Source organism: Ictalurus punctatus, chromosome 5 (genome assembly GCF_001660625.3).
Source record: "Ictalurus punctatus breed USDA103 chromosome 5, Coco_2.0, whole genome shotgun sequence".
NCBI lineage: Eukaryota > Metazoa > Chordata > Actinopteri > Siluriformes > Ictaluridae > Ictalurus > Ictalurus punctatus.
In genome coordinates, this window is record NC_030420.2 from 22,973,198 (window position 1) to 22,990,262 (window position 17,065).

General features: G+C 37.7%; 2 protein-coding genes and 1 long non-coding RNA gene across 3 annotated transcripts in view; 1 reads left to right on the plus strand and 2 right to left on the minus strand.

Annotated features, from left to right (window-relative positions):
* wasa (WASP actin nucleation promoting factor a) lies at window positions 1-13,588 on the plus strand. Its single transcript, XM_017468122.3, has 11 exons — window positions 1-298; window positions 3,026-3,166; window positions 9,077-9,163; window positions 9,401-9,497; window positions 9,655-9,690; window positions 10,561-10,593; window positions 10,735-10,894; window positions 11,054-11,229; window positions 11,330-12,237; window positions 12,319-12,430; window positions 12,591-13,588. Exons 1-11 carry the CDS (start codon window positions 194-196, stop codon window positions 12,641-12,643), a joined length of 1,908 nt encoding a protein of 635 aa, XP_017323611.1. The 5' UTR covers window positions 1-193; the 3' UTR covers window positions 12,644-13,588.
* Window positions 6,233-7,555, minus strand: LOC108265597 (uncharacterized). The gene is made up of 2 exons (XR_001812715.2): window positions 6,935-7,555; window positions 6,233-6,362 (listed from the first exon to the last, which is right to left on the minus strand). It is a non-coding gene; the product is annotated as an uncharacterized LOC108265597 (long non-coding RNA).
* Window positions 13,057-17,065, minus strand: part of sema3ga (sema domain, immunoglobulin domain (Ig), short basic domain, secreted, (semaphorin) 3Ga) — a 25,102-nt gene continuing 21,093 nt past the window's right edge. The window contains exons 14-19 of the mRNA XM_017468121.3: window positions 16,923-17,011; window positions 16,789-16,830; window positions 15,802-15,959; window positions 15,623-15,690; window positions 14,681-14,808; window positions 13,057-14,440 (exon numbers count right to left, since the gene is read on the minus strand). Coding sequence (XP_017323610.1) covers window positions 14,051-14,440; window positions 14,681-14,808; window positions 15,623-15,690; window positions 15,802-15,959; window positions 16,789-16,830; window positions 16,923-17,011 — 875 coding nt within the window. The 3' untranslated portion in view covers window positions 13,057-14,050. The remainder of the gene's footprint in view (window positions 14,441-14,680; window positions 14,809-15,622; window positions 15,691-15,801; window positions 15,960-16,788; window positions 16,831-16,922; window positions 17,012-17,065) is intronic.

Sequence of the window (17,065 nt, forward strand, 5' to 3'; positions counted from 1 at the left end):
AAAAGCGAAAAAAAAAAAAACCCAATGTGCTTGTCCACTTCCTGTGAGAAGCCACTCTACGCTGTTATATGACAGAAGTAGGAAGAGAAACCTGTTTTGTGTTGTGTGGGGTCTGCTGAACAGAGAGAGAGAGAGATATTCCGCTTTCTTTTACAGTTAAGGTAAAGTAGTTTTTACAGGCCACTGGGAGGTCATGAAGCGAAGGTCAAAAGAGAAAAGTCAGGAGAACTTGGGCAGCCGTTTGCTCACTCCTCAGGAGAATGAAAGAGTGGTGGATCTGCTGGGCAGGAGATGTGTGGTAAGTACACTGGCCTCTCAAGACGGGTTTTTGGGGGACATGATCTTCTGTATAAGTGCTGATCTTCATACTACAGTGGAAACTGCTCTGAAAACCATTTCCTGCTCTGAATTCAATGTGGTTATAGATTTTAGATGAATAAAGATAAGCACCAAATCAGTGTGGTCATTAAATCATGTATTTAACATTCATTTCAAAAAGCTTAATGTGTCACTAATTCCAGCTAATTAGTTATATTTACAGAAAATGTTTATTTAGATTATTGATGTTTCATTTTTGAGCTCTTGATTAAGTTTAATGACATTTTTCATATATTTTTTGCCTGACCATCATGCATCCCAATTTTCCAAAATGTCTATTTTTTGCTCTCTTTTGGTTCCTAAGATACCTGAACCAGATATTCTGTGTTCCTGATTACAGGGAGTGAGGTACAATGTCTTTGTGTATTATGAATATTGCATTCTCATTTAGTTTAATGACTTGTTTTCCTTCAAAGTGACTTATGAATGCAGCAGAAAAGATCCAAGCACAAAGCTGACCAATTGTTCATTAAGGGCCTTTTATAAGTGCTAAACAGTGGCTCTGTGTTAGTTATGGGATTTGAACTCACAACGTTCCAGCCTCTTGCAAAAAACAATAACCTCTCCTGTTTTAGCATCAGTTGAAGGAACAGACAAGCATCAAATATTGCTGATGTTAAAAAATAAATAAATATGAAAAAGGAAGAAATAACAGAAAGGGAAGGAAAGCTAACTGTACACTTATGCTTAGTGGGTTTAAGCAGGATATAACAACAACAACAACAACAACAACAACAACAATAATAATAATAATAATAATAATAATAATAATAATAATAATAATAATAAATGGTATGTGAGCAGATGAAGCCAGAGTCAGTAGTTTGATCTTAGATGTAAGACACAAGGACAATCCTGGTTCAAAGACTATGAAGAAAATATAACTATAAGCCACATGTATGTTTATATAGTAATGGATGTGGAATTCTGGATGAAGATATAAAGCTATAAAGACATAAAGTAATATCGTCACATTCTCTTGTGAAATGATGTATTCTCTTAAAATGAATTTGAAAGTGATCTTCAGAAATGAGGGGATTCTCCAGATTGGCCAAAGTCTAAAGAGAAATGGTTTATTACAATATTGAGCCTTTTACATCCCCTTTGTTAACTGGTGAGGAAATGCTGGGATGCGGTGATCTTAGAGAAAAACGTGGGATAGAAGGATTGTGCTGATTTTTAGCGCAATGATTCATGTTTCGGTGTCTACGAAGATCAAATATTTGATATGTCGATATATTGATATTCGATGTGTTCATTATAAAATGACGAAGAATAACCACGTTACATTGGCTAATATAACAGTGTATATTATTTAGTAAAAAATAAAAACAAAAAGCTCACTCCATTTTATGACAGTTCGTAATAAGGAAGTTCTTCTTAAGTTTCCTCTGTAGGTCAGTTGCTAAACATTACATCCTCAAACCTGTAATGCATGCAATCTAACACACTGGCTGTCTTAATGATTATTTCTACTCGTTTGAAACTTCTCTTCATGTCAATATTTTTTTAGGAGGAATTTCAGCGCGTGAATCGTGATGCACGTTTCTGAAAAAGTTTACCATATAATACTGAAAACTAAAACTGACTTTTTTTTTTTTTTTTTTTTTTTGTAAATCTATGCTGTACAAAATGTTGCTGGAGTTAGAAGAACAGAAAACATCTTAGTGTACTGTACGAATACTTTACATAAGTAAGAGCTTCCTCTATTTAAAATTTGTGGCACTGCAAAGACTTGTTACAGTGCATGCAGAGCTGTCTTGCTTTGGTTTAAGCAAATCTTGCATGAGAAATTTGATTAATACTGTATGTCTAGAGCTTGATCTGACCGGTGACCATTGAATTGGTTATAGTTTGGCATGTGAACCTTAGGCCTGTAGGTTAAACTTATAAACTACCAGGGACCATCAGCATGTCCTGGAGAATAAGCTGTGCCTTTACCATATAACAAAACTATTTTAAAAAACAAAAAAAAACAACAGACACTATTTGCTGAGCCCTAGTCTAGGTGTTGTTAACTTGGCAGCTTTAGTCCGGCTGTGTGAGTTATGGGGGGTGGGGGTGTCAGGGTGCTGGTAGAATGAGTTGTGTGGTCATGTTTTAAATATCTTTTTGGGAGCCAAATATCATTACAGTCCTCTGACAGTTTTGACCATGTGGGGACATTTAACTGGTCACCATGAGGAAAAACATTTTTTCTTCAGTTACTGAGATTAGGCTTAGGATTAGACTTAGGCATAACATTAATCAGCTGCATTAATAATTATACCAATGGATAGGATATGTACTCACAAGGATAGAAGAACATATGTGTCTGTGTGTGTGTATGTGTTTTGTATGTGTTGTTGTTCTGCTTCTTGAACTAGCTGTGTCTTGAGGTGTGAAAACAGTCATGTACTTTGCCACTAAATCTTCTTTGTGAGCAGTGGGCAGGAGTGACAGAGGAAGCTATGCTCTAGACACTTCCTGTTACAGTTCATCTACCATGTAGCCAGTAATATTCATCACCAGCCCAAACACAACATATTTGCAGAAGTACCTTACTCGGCTCCAGAAGCTCCCTCTGTTGTGATTCGCAGAAATCATATATTACTACTGTACAATCATACATTTGCTTTGTGTTGTCCTGTGTCTTCTTATTATCTAGTCTCTGTGTACGACGGTGGTGCAGTTGTTCATGGCTCTGCCACACAACCCCGGCAGCTGGAGTCTGCAGCATACAGGTGTGCTCTGCTTCATAAAGGACAGTCCTCAGCGCTCCTACTTCATCCGCCTCTACGACATCAAGGTACTGAAATTTCCCCACATTATCACCTTTTAGGACCTCAATTAAAAACACATCTGTAGGTCCGAAAACCATCATTTTGTCACAATATAACATGCACAGGTGCACACACACACACACACACACACACACACACACACACACACACACACACACACACTAACAATAACTTAGAAATGAAAGAAAGAAAGAAACCAAAATCACTCAATTGTTCAAGAGTGAAAATGTTAACCAGTTAAACGTGTCATTTTCTTGTCATTATAATAAAAAAAACAAAACACTGCCTAAACCTTAACATTTTCCTTGCAGGCCAGTCCACGATTTGTCACTTCCTGTATTGTAGGCACCCGCCTACAATAAGATATGATGTTAGATAGCTGCTATAATTGGGTTTTCAAAGATGTGCTCATGCCAGAAATATACATGTAGAAAATATATATGAATATTTAAATAAACAATCATTTTGCAAAGTAGAAGGGTGCTCTGAAAATGTAAAATAATTTAATAAATATGATAAATTATATATATATATATATATATATATATATATATATATATATATATATATATATATATATATATATATATATATAAAGTAACGTTACTTTAGAGTCATGTGGAAAAAATAAGTACACCCCATGGAAATTGTAGGTTTTTTTTTTTTTTTTTTTTTTTTTTTTTTTTTTTTACATATTTGGACAAACAAACATTTGATAAACTTTGAAACAGTGCCGGTTTATGAAGTTGATATACTTGAACAAAACCACAAAGAAAATTTTCTTATTCAATCAATCAATCAATAGATGTGATATTCTTCTGTGGATAAAGTAAGTACACCCTTGGCCTGAGAAGCTAGTATTGCTCCCAGCAGAAATAACTTCTTGCATAATTGTCCACCAGTCTCTGATATCTGCTTGGTGGAATTTTTGACCACTCTTCCATATAATATTCTTTCAGATGCAAGATATTTGAGGGTTTTCTTGCATGTACTGCCCATTTCATATCCGACCTACCATTTCTTCTTTTAGAGTCATTCCTTTGTGGATTTGCTAGTGTACTTGCTAGTGATCATTATCCTGGTGAAAGGTTCACTTTTGGTTCAACTTCACCTTTTGGACAAATGGCCTCACATTATCTTCAAGCACTCTTGGATATGATGCAGAATTCATAGTTGAATCAATGAACGCAAGCAGTACAGTCCCTGAGGCAGCGAAGCAACCCCAAACCATAACATTTTCAACACTGTGCTTCACAGTTGGTATGAGGTGCTTCTCCTGAAAAGCTGTATTTGGTCAACTTCAAACATGTCTGCTGTTATTTTGGCCAAATAACTCTATCTTTGATTCGTATATCCAGAGCACATTATTCCACAAGGCCTGGTCTGTGCCTATATGCTCATTGGCAAACTGTAGTCTTGCAAAGGTTTTTTCCTGACATGCCTCCTATGCAGGTCAAGTTTGTGCAATCTCTTTCTGATTGTAGAAGCATGCACTTTGACACCAACAATTGACTTACTAGCAGATCCTGTGATGAAATTTTGGGGTTCTTGGAGACTTCTTTTTGCATCAGACAGCTTGCTCTTGGGCTGAATTTGCTGGGACGGCCAGTCCTGGACAAATTGGCAGTCGTTCGAAATCTGCACCATTTGTAGTTGATTCACCTTACAGTAGAATGATGTATTTAAAATTATATGGAGATCTTTTTTAATCCCTTGCCAGACTCATAGGTATTCACAACCTTGTTTTCTGAAGGCCTTACAGATCTCTTTAGATCTTGGCATGATGACACCACACACCTCAATAATAAAGGAACACCAGACACTAGGGGTTTAAATAAGACAGGTTGCGCCTGCACTCCTTAAACAGGTTCTTATCACTGGCACCCAATCTTGAACACCTGATTTGAAGGTGTGATAAATGTAGGGATGTACTTACTTTTCCCATGTGACTGATCTGTGTTTTTGTTCATTTAAATTGTGAAAATTACTACAGGAGAAGTTTAAAACATCAAAAAAAAAAAAACACACAAAAAAACTGAGCAACTAACTTACAATCGTAGTGGGCATTAAAAACACGTAAGACAAAGCTAACGAAGAATAGTGTCCAAGTTTAATGGCTTTCACAAGCCAAAGCTAAGTGCGTTCATTGTCATTGAAACTGGATTGTTATCGCACATTTTTGCTTTTTCTAGTGTACAATAATGGTTCTACGGATAAATATATTGATACGAACCTTCACTCAATCACGTGTTCATTTTTAACACACCTGCATGTCTAGTTAAGGACAACACATTTTGTGCTGCTTTCAACACAATCAGTGTGTTAGTACATTTAACACAATCAGTGTGTTAGTACATTTAACACAATCAGTGTGTTAGTACATTTAGCACAATCAGTGTGTTAGTACATTTAACACATGGTGTGTGTTAGTACATTTAACACAATCAGTGTGTTAGTGCATTTAACACAATCAGTGTGTTAGTACATTTAACACAATCAGTGTGTTAGTAAATTTAACACATGCTGTGTGTTAGTACATTTAACACAATCAGTGTGTTAGTACATTTAACACATGGGGTGTGTTAGTACATTTAACACATGGTGTGTGTTAGTACATTTAACACAATCAGTGTGTTAGTAGATTTAACACAATCAGTGTGTTAGTACATTTAACACAATCAGTGTGTTAGTACATTTAACACAATCAGTGTGTTAGTACATTTAACACATGGTGTGTGTTAGTACATTTAACACAATCAGTGTGTTAGTACATTTAACACAATCAGTGTGTTAGTACATTTAACACAATCAGTGTGTTAGTACATTTAACACAATCAGTGTGTTAGTACATTTAACACAATCAGTGTGTTAGTACATTTAACACATGGTGTGTGTTAGTACATTTAACACAATCAGTGTGTTAGTGCATTTAACACAATCAGTGTGTTAGTACATTTAACACAATCAGTGTGTTAGTACATTTAACACATGGTGTGTGTTAGTACATTTAACATATGCTGTGTGTTAAACATTTCCACACAAAGCTGTTACAAAATAAACAAACAATGGCATGAAATTCAGGTGACATTTATTAAAATCATTCAAACATTTGACAGATGTAAGAATTGGAGTTGATGTATCTTCTTATAAATCTCCCTCCATCTGGGAAGACAGGAGTCCCACTCCCTTCCAGTTAAAAAGCTGTAAAAGAGCAAAAAAGAGTGATGGTTAGCTACAAAATATGGGCAAATGCCTTTGGGCTTCATCTGAGAAATTGCGTTAAAGAAGCAGTTGCAACCTACCGTAACACCCATCTTCTCTTCTTGTCACGTTAACAAGTTCTTCTTGTGAAGAACTTTTGGCCTCGACATTACTGAGCAAGCTAAGTTCCTGTATGCTAAAATAATGTTATCAACTCAAGTGAGCATCTAGATTAGCATCACTCATCCCTACTGTGATTGGTGACAGCATCCAGATAGCTAACTCTATCTCGGAGCCTCAGATAAGATGCAGACCCAGAGAATTATAAAATAACCTCAGTCCATATTTCACAGCCAACATAAACACATGACACTAGTAGTGTAACGCCAACACTGAGGAAGCAGTACATGATATTCATTTTTAAAGCCGTTGCGATAAATAAGTTAATTATCACTCGCTGAGTTACTGTTTTCCAATGAATACATTTTCGAGAGCTCCCTGCCTAAATATCACAAACTCAACCAGGCATTTTCAGCAGCATTAACACTAAATAGTGATGAAAGCTGACTTACCCATAGTCTTTTGGTTTCCTCGCCTCAGGACTCCGACTCCGCTGTCACAACCAAAGATCAAAGCACGTGTGTGAATTTGTTTTCTTTTTTAATGTTTTTTTTTTATTATTGGATAATTTATCATGTTGAAATAGTAATAACACAAACAGTGTGTAGGATATTAACATCCTTTCTGAGTGTGTTTCTCTAAACAAATCAGACAGTCTGTCCGTGTGAAAACCGCTACCTCCACCTGAGGCCAATTCAAACAGTCAGCGCTGAGGTGATTTGACCCAAGGAGCTGGGCTGATGCGTCAAGGTGGGGGACAGGTGCATTGATTCAACTGTCAGTGAAAATGACCCAGCTACTAACCCAGCGGTTGGGTTACACAAAACTACCCAAAAACTACCCAAGATTGAGAAAATATTGCCCAATTAAATCACCCAAAAGGCTAAACCCAACGTTTGGGTAGAAAGAATAACCCAGCATTTTTTAGAGCCAACAATTTCCATGGGGTGTACTTATTTTTTCACATGACTGTAGCTGTCTAACACAGTATAAGTGCAGTCTATAATTTAAGAGTATTTGGACAAACTAACATAATCATTAGTTAAATTGCCACTTGTAATATTGACTGCCTGAATTCTGGAACTCTCAGACATCACCAGATGCTGGGTTTCATCCCAGGTGATTACTTGGCCTTTAGTAGGCCTTTACTACAGCTGTTTTCAATTCCTGCTTGTTCTTGGGGTGTTTTGCCCTCAGTTTTGCCTTCAGCAAGTGAAATCATGCTCAATTTGATTGAGTTACATTTACATTTATGGTATTTGGCAGACACCCTAATCCAGAATGACTTACATTTATCTCATTTATACAACTGAGCATAAAAGAAAGCCATTAGTTGAGGGTTAAAGGCCTTGCTCAAAGGCCCAGCAGTGGCTTGGTGGTACTGGGATTTGAACTCATGACCTTCCGAGCAGACGTCCAACATGTTAAGCACTGAGCTTTGGGTCATTGTCCATCTCCACTGTGAAGTGCCAATGGGTTTTGAAGCATTTGGTTGAATCTGAGCAGATAATATAGACCTATACATTTCAAAATTCATCTAATGTGATCAACCTGTTGAGGCTTATCAGTGGTTTACATCTTGTGGTAAATCCTCTGGATTTATAGTTGACTTTGACACCTGATGGCCGGTGTTCTTGATCTGGTCAACTGTTGTGAAGGGGTTTATATTAAGCAGGGAAAGAATTCTTCTGTCATCCAACGCAGTTTCCCTTGGTCTTCCACACCTTTTTGTTGTTCCTGAACTCACCAGTGCGTTTTTAATTCCTGCATCGTTCACTCGATTTGGATGTACATACCCTCGTTTGCACTTCCAGATGGATTATTTTACTCTTCATTATTTAATTTCAAGTCTAACATACTGTGTTAGACAGCTACAATAACAATAATCTTGGCAATGTCAAAATTTCTATGGACCTCCGTGAATAATAGTATATTTGGAGACAAGTACACTGTCAAGTACAAATGCAGTTAATTTTTCATTGCAGTTTAATTGTTTATTTTGCATGTACTAGCATGTCTACATTGTAATAGCATAGCATGTACTAGCATGTCTACAAGGTAATGTATCTTGTATTAATATGGTTATGGAATTTATTTATAAGTATACTAAATTCTTAGGTCTTTTTCTTTTTATACTGAATCCATGTTAAATTATTCACTATATTTTTTATAACTGAAGATAGGATTCAGGACAGGACATCCCTCCTCTTTCACTTCAAAAATGTCTCGCTGAAGAAAACAGTTTCATAATACCAATGTTAGCAAATTTTCGAAATGATTTTATTTGATCATTATATAAGCTTAAAGCATGATTTTAAATTCATTGTGGTTTACTTATTTATGTCATAAACTACAGTAACTAATAAAAATGAAATTCATACATTTAGACATTGAGTCCCAATTTGAGACCAACATATACAGTAGACAATATTTAAAATAGTACATTATGTATAGTATACTATAACATGTATTTAATACACTTACAGTACTTACAATACAGTCATTTTTGAAATTTCATTTTATTTATTTATTATTTTATCATAAAGGTAGTTTAACTAAGATTGAACGTATTCTGAAATGTGTCTCTATGCCAGGCAAATAAACTTTTATGGGAGCAGGAGCTCTTTAACCAGTTCACCTACCACAATGTCAAGCCCTTCTTCCACACATTCCAAGCAGATGTGAGTATTCAGTCACTTTTTTGTTGTAGGAACATAGTAGTTTATCTATTAGCATGTATCAAAGTCATGAATTACTGTATGCCCACATGCCTCAGAATAGCCATGAGTTGAAGTTCAGTTCAAAACCAAAAGTAGCTGTCATCTCTCTGAGTAGTTTTTAGTCATCTTGAAACTGTCTGGTGGCCCTCGTGGGTATCTTTTTTTAAGAACTGCAACCTCGGTGTGTTCTTCTTTCAGGAGTGCCAGGTGGGCCTGAATTTTGCGAACAGTGAAGAAGCTGAGAACTTTTTCCTTATAGTGGATGAGAAGAACAGCCAGAGAAATAAAAACTTGGGTCAGTTAAGCAAGTTTGGCCATGAATGCGAAAAGGTCTTGGTTTATCATTGTCTAAAATCTGTATATCATTGTTTAAAATGATAGAATTTGTAACCTGCAGTAGAAAAGCTAATGGTTTGAAATGCTAACAGCTTCCTCTTGTATGATTTCTTTAGACAAGCGCCAGGGAAAAGGCCTTACTCTCAGTCAAGGTAAAACTGGATTTCTGTAGTGTCAACTGATAAAAGAAACGTCCTCTCTCATTCAACTGCTTTTATTTCCAGCAAATGTCTTAACATGTGTAAATATTTGTATAAACATAGAAACATTCAACAACTGAGACATAAACTGAACGTTTCACAGACATTTGATGAACAGAAATGGAATAATGAGTCCCTGAACAAAGGGGGCGGGGGGGGGGGGGGGGGGGGGGGGGGTGTCGATATCAAAAGTAACAGTCAGTATCTGGTGTACCAGCTGCTTTAAGTACTACAGTGCATCTCATCCTCATGGACTGCTGCAGATTTGTCAGTTCTTGCTGTGAGATGTTACCCCACTCTTAGACCAAAGCATTTCCAAGTTCTTTATCACGTCTAGGGAACACATGGTTACATGTAATTTTCCACTAGAAGGACGATTAGCTGTCCTTCCTGTCTCCCTGTAGCACTGTCTTAGGGGTCTTACATTACAGACATTACAGTTTATTGCTCTGGCCACATCTGCAGTCCTCATGCCTCCCTGCAGCAGGTCTATGGCATGTTCACGCAGGTGAGCAGGAACCCTAGGCGTGTTTCTTCTGGTGTTTTTTAGTGTCTCTTTAGTGTCCTAAGTTATTGTAACTGTGACCTTAATTGCCTACAGTCTGTAAACTGTTCGTGTCTTAAGGACTGTTCCACAGGGGCATGTGCAATAATTGTGTATAGTTTGTTGAACGACCATGAAAAACATTGTAAACATCTGTGAAGTTTATTTGGATTTTACAAAATTATTTTTAAAATACAGTCTCCTGAAAAAAGGGGTTTCTTTTTTTGCTGAGTATATATGCACTTTGGAAATTTTTGATTTTATTTATTTTTTGTCAGAGCATGATGTTTTGCCACCACTACCTCCAAATGGTAAGTAATGCATTATCAATAAAGTCTTTTACTTCACATGGCAATGCCACACAATTTGTGATCTATAAATAGTTATTTGAAAGACTGTATTGTTTTCTGTAAGTTTTCTTTGCTTATGTGTGGTGAAACTTTTAAAACTAGGGTATGGAAGTCAGAATTTACTTCCATTGGGAAATATTAACATCCAGAATCAAGCACCTCCCACTAAATCAAAGAAAGAGAAAAAGGAGAAGGAGAAAAAGAACAAAAAGAAAGGCTCTAAATTATCCAAGGCATTAATTGGAGCACCTAGTGGTTTTACGTGAGTAATAAAAGTTTTGAAAATATTTTGGGTTCCAGCTTTTGCTGAATCTGCTGCTTAAGACCTCTCACAATATGTTTTCTTTTAGTTTGACAGCCAGTGTTGTAAAGCAAGAAGAAAGACTAAGTTCTATAGCGGTTTATGCTTTATATGTTTCAGCCATGTTGGGCACCTTGGTATGCAGAATAGTGTGGACCCAGATTTGATGACGCTGCTGTCACGTGCTGGAATCAGTGAGGCAGATTTGAACGACTCTGAGACCTCACAACTTATTTATGATGTCATTGAGCGCTCGGGTGGTGTGGAAGCAGTGAAGCAGAAAATGAACCAACAAGGTAAGGTTATGAACAAATATAGATTTACAACTTTTCGCTGTGTGGGAAAAATGGAACATGGCATTTGGTACATGTATTCAAACTTGCATGTCCCCTGCAGGACATCCTCCTCCTCCACCTCCTAGTGCTCGTCGGACTTCTCTTCCCCCAGTGCCTCCTGGATCTTCTTCAGCTCCCCTTCCCTCTCAAGCTCGGTTCGGGCCTTTACCACCTCCACCTGGAGGAACTTCATCTCCTGCCACTAGATCCTCTTCAGTACGTGCTCTACCACCCACACCCTCAGGAGGGCGCACAGGACCCCTACCACCACCTCCAGTGGCACAAGGAGGACGTAGAGGGCCTTTACCTCAACCCCCAGGTTCACAGGTAGCACCTTCATCAAGAAGTGCACCCCTACCACCAGTTCCAGGAGGTCATGATGGTCCCCGTCCCCCTCCACCAGGAGATCGAGGTGGCTCTCCATCATCTGCTACTTTTTCACGTAGTGGACCCTTACCTCCTCTTCCTGGAAGGGGTAGTGGACCCGCACCTCCCGGAGAGCGAAGTGGACCACAACGCCCAGCATCAAGAGATCAAAGTGCCTCCATGCCTCCTGGACATTCTTCTGGATCCTTCCCACCTCTACCAGGAAGACGGACTGGATCCTTACCACAACCTCCAAATGATGAATGTTATTTGCTACCACCTCCAACACTCTCTGAAGATTTCCCTCCTTCCCCATCTTCTGATTTTTTGCCACTAGGCAGCGAAGATTTTCCACCACTGCCTCCTCCAGATGAGTTCTACCCACCTCCACCAACCAATGCTTGGGACACTTCTGACACAGTCCCAGATCCTCCATTAGCTAATTCTAGTAGAGGAGGTCCACCACCTCCGCCACCTCCTCCACCTCCTGCTGCCCCAGCACCCAAATTGGAAAGGGGACCACCGCCTCCCAAAGCCAGCAGTGAGGGAGGAGGTAGAGGAGCCTTACTGGATCAGATACGCGTAGGGACAAAGCTCAAAACGGTGAGAATAATCATTTTGATTATTTTGCACCAAGAATTGTGAAGAGTATCATTACAGTAATGAATCGTATTTTGTTATCAGGTAACTGCCAGCTCTGATCCACCCCCATCTGCTACACTGGATACAGGAGAGGGAATAGTGGGAGCCCTTATGATGGTCATGCAGAAGAGGAGTAAAGTCATTCACTCATCAGGTACACAATTATTCAGTCAACTTTTTTCTATTTTATTAAGCTGTACCTTTCATATTTTAGCAACTGATATGCATTAGTGGCCGCATAAGTGAATTCAAAGCATGTTATCCCTCGTGTGTGAATACTATGTGTGTAAACCCGGATCGATTATTTCTTCTAGATGAAGGAGATGAATTTGATGATGAAGACGATGACGATGATGAGTGGGATTAATTTCAAATCAAGTGAAGGACTCTGTCCCAATGAGCATTAGCAGACCTACATAGTAATATTGGTGAAGCATTTACAATAACTGAATAATTTCAATTTGGCCATTTCAAAAAACTAAACCATTAAACTACAAGTTGAAACAACACAGTGAATTCATTTTGTTTACTGGAAACCCTTTTTCATTCCAAGTAACACCAATTCACCACGAAGTAAAACATTTGCTCAGAGCATCACACTGAGCATGTGAAATACCCCTTCCATAATCTATGTAAGGTGCTAACAATTTCATGGCTTGGAAAACACAGTGTAACTGAAGTTCATTGTTTATATACTCACTGTTTATTAAAAGTTAAAAGTTAAGCTAATGTTTTTATCACTTTGTATGATACTGAAATATAAATCCGGTACAAACACTGTAAGCAGCAATGCTCTTTTATTTCCATTATGTCCTTATATCTAAAAACAAGGAAGAACATTCAAACAACACAACGCGATACTAATCTATTTAATACTAATACAATCTTGTGCAGTTTTAGTTACCACAAGTCCAGTGTTACAATTTTTTTCAAGGTCCAATCCTATGGTGATGAAACCTATATACAAAAAACATGGTGTTATTATAATTACATTTAAATAAATATAACTATATATCTTGTCTGTCATGCAAAATGCCCTCCACCTTTTATATACTTTATAAATTCTCTACTAAGGCAAAAATATACAACTTAAAAATAAATACACATTATCACTCAGCTACAGTGACACCCATGAAGACATTGTAGTGTTCCTGAAAAGAATGAAAATAATAATAATAATAATAATGGTGCAATTTTCCAACCAGGAAGGACAACCAGGATATATGTACAGCTTTATCTACTGATTTACTGTTATCTGCACTGGACCATATGCTTTCAGCATCCAAGCAGCGAAACTGCAAAATTGCACTGGCCCACAGAATGAATGATCACACATATACACACACAGGAAACACACATTGTGTTGTCTAGTCATGATCTGCAGTTAAATCATACTCTAAGGTGCTTAAAATATAAATTACACTCGTAAGCTTATAGCGATTGTTGAAATGTCAAATATATTATGCAGCAAAACTGGAGATTGAGAGGATCAGCTGGGTCATAAAATGTACAAATATCACAATGATGGTCAGAACATTTGTAATGGTCAACATATGGTCCAAAATCAATGTAACAACAAAAGACTTAAGGACAGCTGAGGACATATCAAGGAACATAACGCAAGGAATGCAACAAAAATGAGAATGGAAGTTGAGTAGACGAGTCTCTTATGAAATACGGTTGTTTACACCTGTGTCTCTTCACCTCACTCTCAATGAAGTACATAAACATGAAGACAGAATGGACCAGTTGGTGAACGGAGGGAAGGCCAGTCTCAGCCTCCACTGGGCTCGTGGCCCTCTGTGTGTCTGCGGTTTGGACGTTTGCTTTGCTGCTGCCCTCGATCAGTGAGCTGTTCCCAGTAGGACTGGCAATACTGGTGAATCACGCGCATCTCAGGCTCTAAGGGTTGCACATTGCCACCTGGGGAACGGGCTTCAGGGTTGTGACTCCTCGTCACCAACTCCTCCTCTTTATTCTCGTCGTCGGGTACAGTGAGGGCCACTGCGATGTCACGGTCCAGAATGCGCAAGGAGACACGTGCTAGAGTGTGCTTGAAGTTATTCTCAGTGGCCAGGCAGTGGTATAACCCAGCATCTGAGTGGGTGAGTGATTTCAGCAGGACACCCTGGGGTGTACTCAGTACTTCCCCATCTCTATTCAGCTGCATAAAGATTACACAGTAGACTATCACTATGAGAGGAAACTGCAACCCATGGCCACTACACGCTACTCTAAAATCAGCTATAAATCACTATGCTAAAGGATTATATATAATGCTAACATTACTAATCAAAACCGCAGTTATCATTCAAACATCATACCACGCTAGCTTATACACAAACATATGCATGAACAAGCATAATTTCTCTTTTAAGTGATTTTGATATTTATGGGATCTTACCACTTTTCTTCTTCCGTCTTTTTGGTAAAGCCATTTGACAGTAGCCTGAGGAGATCGTGGTACACACTCCAAAAATGTGCTGCTTCCCTCCACGCCAAACTGCACCGTCTCCTTCAGTCTCTTCTCCACTGTGGAGGCAGAAACCCGAGTCATTTTAGAATGACAGCTATGATTTATTATAAAGCTTAATGATGTTCAAATATGTAACGTACAGTATAAAACACAACCGGGTGTACTCTTATAGGAAAATAATCTAGGATGGGGTAGTGCAATGCCATTACCACCCAAAAGCTAACCATTTTTCCTTTATTAAGAATGACACATTGTACTTATTATCCATTTATAGTTACTTTTAATGCTATGAAATATCCAAGTTAGTTCCTTTTAGCACTTACATTATAACATCTATAAACCACCTGCCACTCTGTTTTCTCTCTCTTGAAGTTGATAAGACAAACAAATACAGCTTGACACATTATTGAGAAACCACAACCCCCTCTGTGTTGGAAAACATAAAGTTTCAGTTTTACCACTGACTGTTACAAAGCATTGATGCTGAATTCCAAAAAATGCTAAATAAACACCTGCACATCAACAGTTATCCACGTATAATATGTTTATATGGAGCCACACAAGTTCCTGTGCAATTTGTTACTATAGACATGAAAATATATTACAGTGATCATATTAATATAAACCTGTGATTTGCCTTGCACTACTGTCAGAGCTGCTATCATAGGAAATGAATCAACACCTTAAGATTAATCAGAATAAAAAAATCTATAGCACTGTGGTCTAATAACTTACACACTGTAATAACATATATGTACCAATAACATTACAGAACCCAAATTTTTTGCTGAGCAAAACAATCCATGTAGAGGATGTATGACTTTCCTTTAAAAAAATAGTTAAGGGAGAATTCAACACTGCTTGCTGTACCTTTAGCATTAAATCCTCTACACTGACGTAGGGGGTCACCATGTTTCACATCCTGCCTTCTGCTCCTCCTAAAAAAATTAAAAATCCAAATCAAGATTCAAACCAGGGTTACAAATGTAACAAATTTCCCTGATACATTAAACACCTTAAGTGGAGAGTTTCTATTGACCTTTACTAACCTTTTAGTGGCCTGTGTGAAGGGGGTGCAGTTCTCTCCATCCCATGCACAGTAAGGGTCACGGGCCAGGCAGCAGTCTGAACAAGCCTTACCATACACGCCACAGCGATGCAATGACACCTGGGTAAGACCTGCATCTGATGATACGTACAGCTGTTGCTGTAGAGATGAGAAAAGAAATACTGCACATTTAATTCAACATAAATTTTTATTCTATGTTATAAAACATTATACTACAGCGCTATTGAATTCCTGACTCGGATTGGTCAGTTTTGATTAAGTAATGAATAAAACACTATACATGTCCTGTTATAGGAAAATCATCCATGATGGGGTGGTTTGACGTCGACTGAAGCAAAGTGGACTAGTTTCCTGTAATAGCATGTCCCAACATGCTTTCTTACTCTAATACTACAGTGATTTGCTATTTTTTATTTATTAATGAATGACATGTCATGCTTTTTAACCATTTACCAGACATGGTAGTTCCTGTTATTATTGATATATAGAATTATATAAAACTTCATTAATAATTAAGAAAGTTAATATTAAGAAAGTCTTCAGGACAGAGGAGTTTGCGCTTTCTGTTTTCTCTGTAATGAACGCTGAATTTTTATGTCTTATTAATTTCAAGAGAGAGAATGAAAGACAGGATGGTTAAAGAACGACTGTTTAAAGCTGCTATAATATAAGTGATAACAGGAACTAACTTGTTTTGTGGATGCTGGATGACATTAAACATAACTATACATGGATAAAAAGAATGATGTCATTCTTTTATTAATAAAAAAATGATTAGTATTGGAAAATCACTGTGGTCTAAGAGGAATAACACACTTTGGGATGTAATATTATAGGAAAATAATCAATAATCACACTACCCTGTCGTTGATTATTTCACTATAACAACATGTCCTGTCATGTTCCTTACTTACTCCACATTAAAACGTTTAAAATGTTAATACAAGACTACTTTAAAATGTTTTACCCTTTTAGCAGATATCCTCATTGTTTTAACAGGAACTGGTGTCTGTAGAAAACGGAGAAGGTATTGCAAATTATACAGTCTGAATGTTATTCTGTTATTTGTTAGCATCAGCAAGTTAGCGGTTGACTTGTTACCCTGAAAATTTCCACTTCCTCTAATGTCAGCTCTTCCATGGTGGTTGGATCTTTGGGAAGAACTATAACCTTTTGTACTGTTCCACGATCTGTAAAGGCAGGAAAAATGTACCAATTTGTTTCACCTTGTTAGGTGTGTGGTT

Bases quoted from the DNA above. Each gene is read 5' to 3' on its own strand.
- wasa (XM_017468122.3), top strand. From the start codon at position 194: ATGAAGCGAAGGTCAAAAGAGAAAAGTCAGGAGAACTTGGGCAGCCGT. The intron at 9,691-10,560 runs GTAAAACTGGAT...ATTTTTTGTCAG, and splicing joins AGGCCTTACTCTCAGTCAAG to AGCATGATGTTTTGCCACCA. The intron at 11,230-11,329 runs GTAAGGTTATGA...TGTCCCCTGCAG, and splicing joins GCAGAAAATGAACCAACAAG to GACATCCTCCTCCTCCACCT.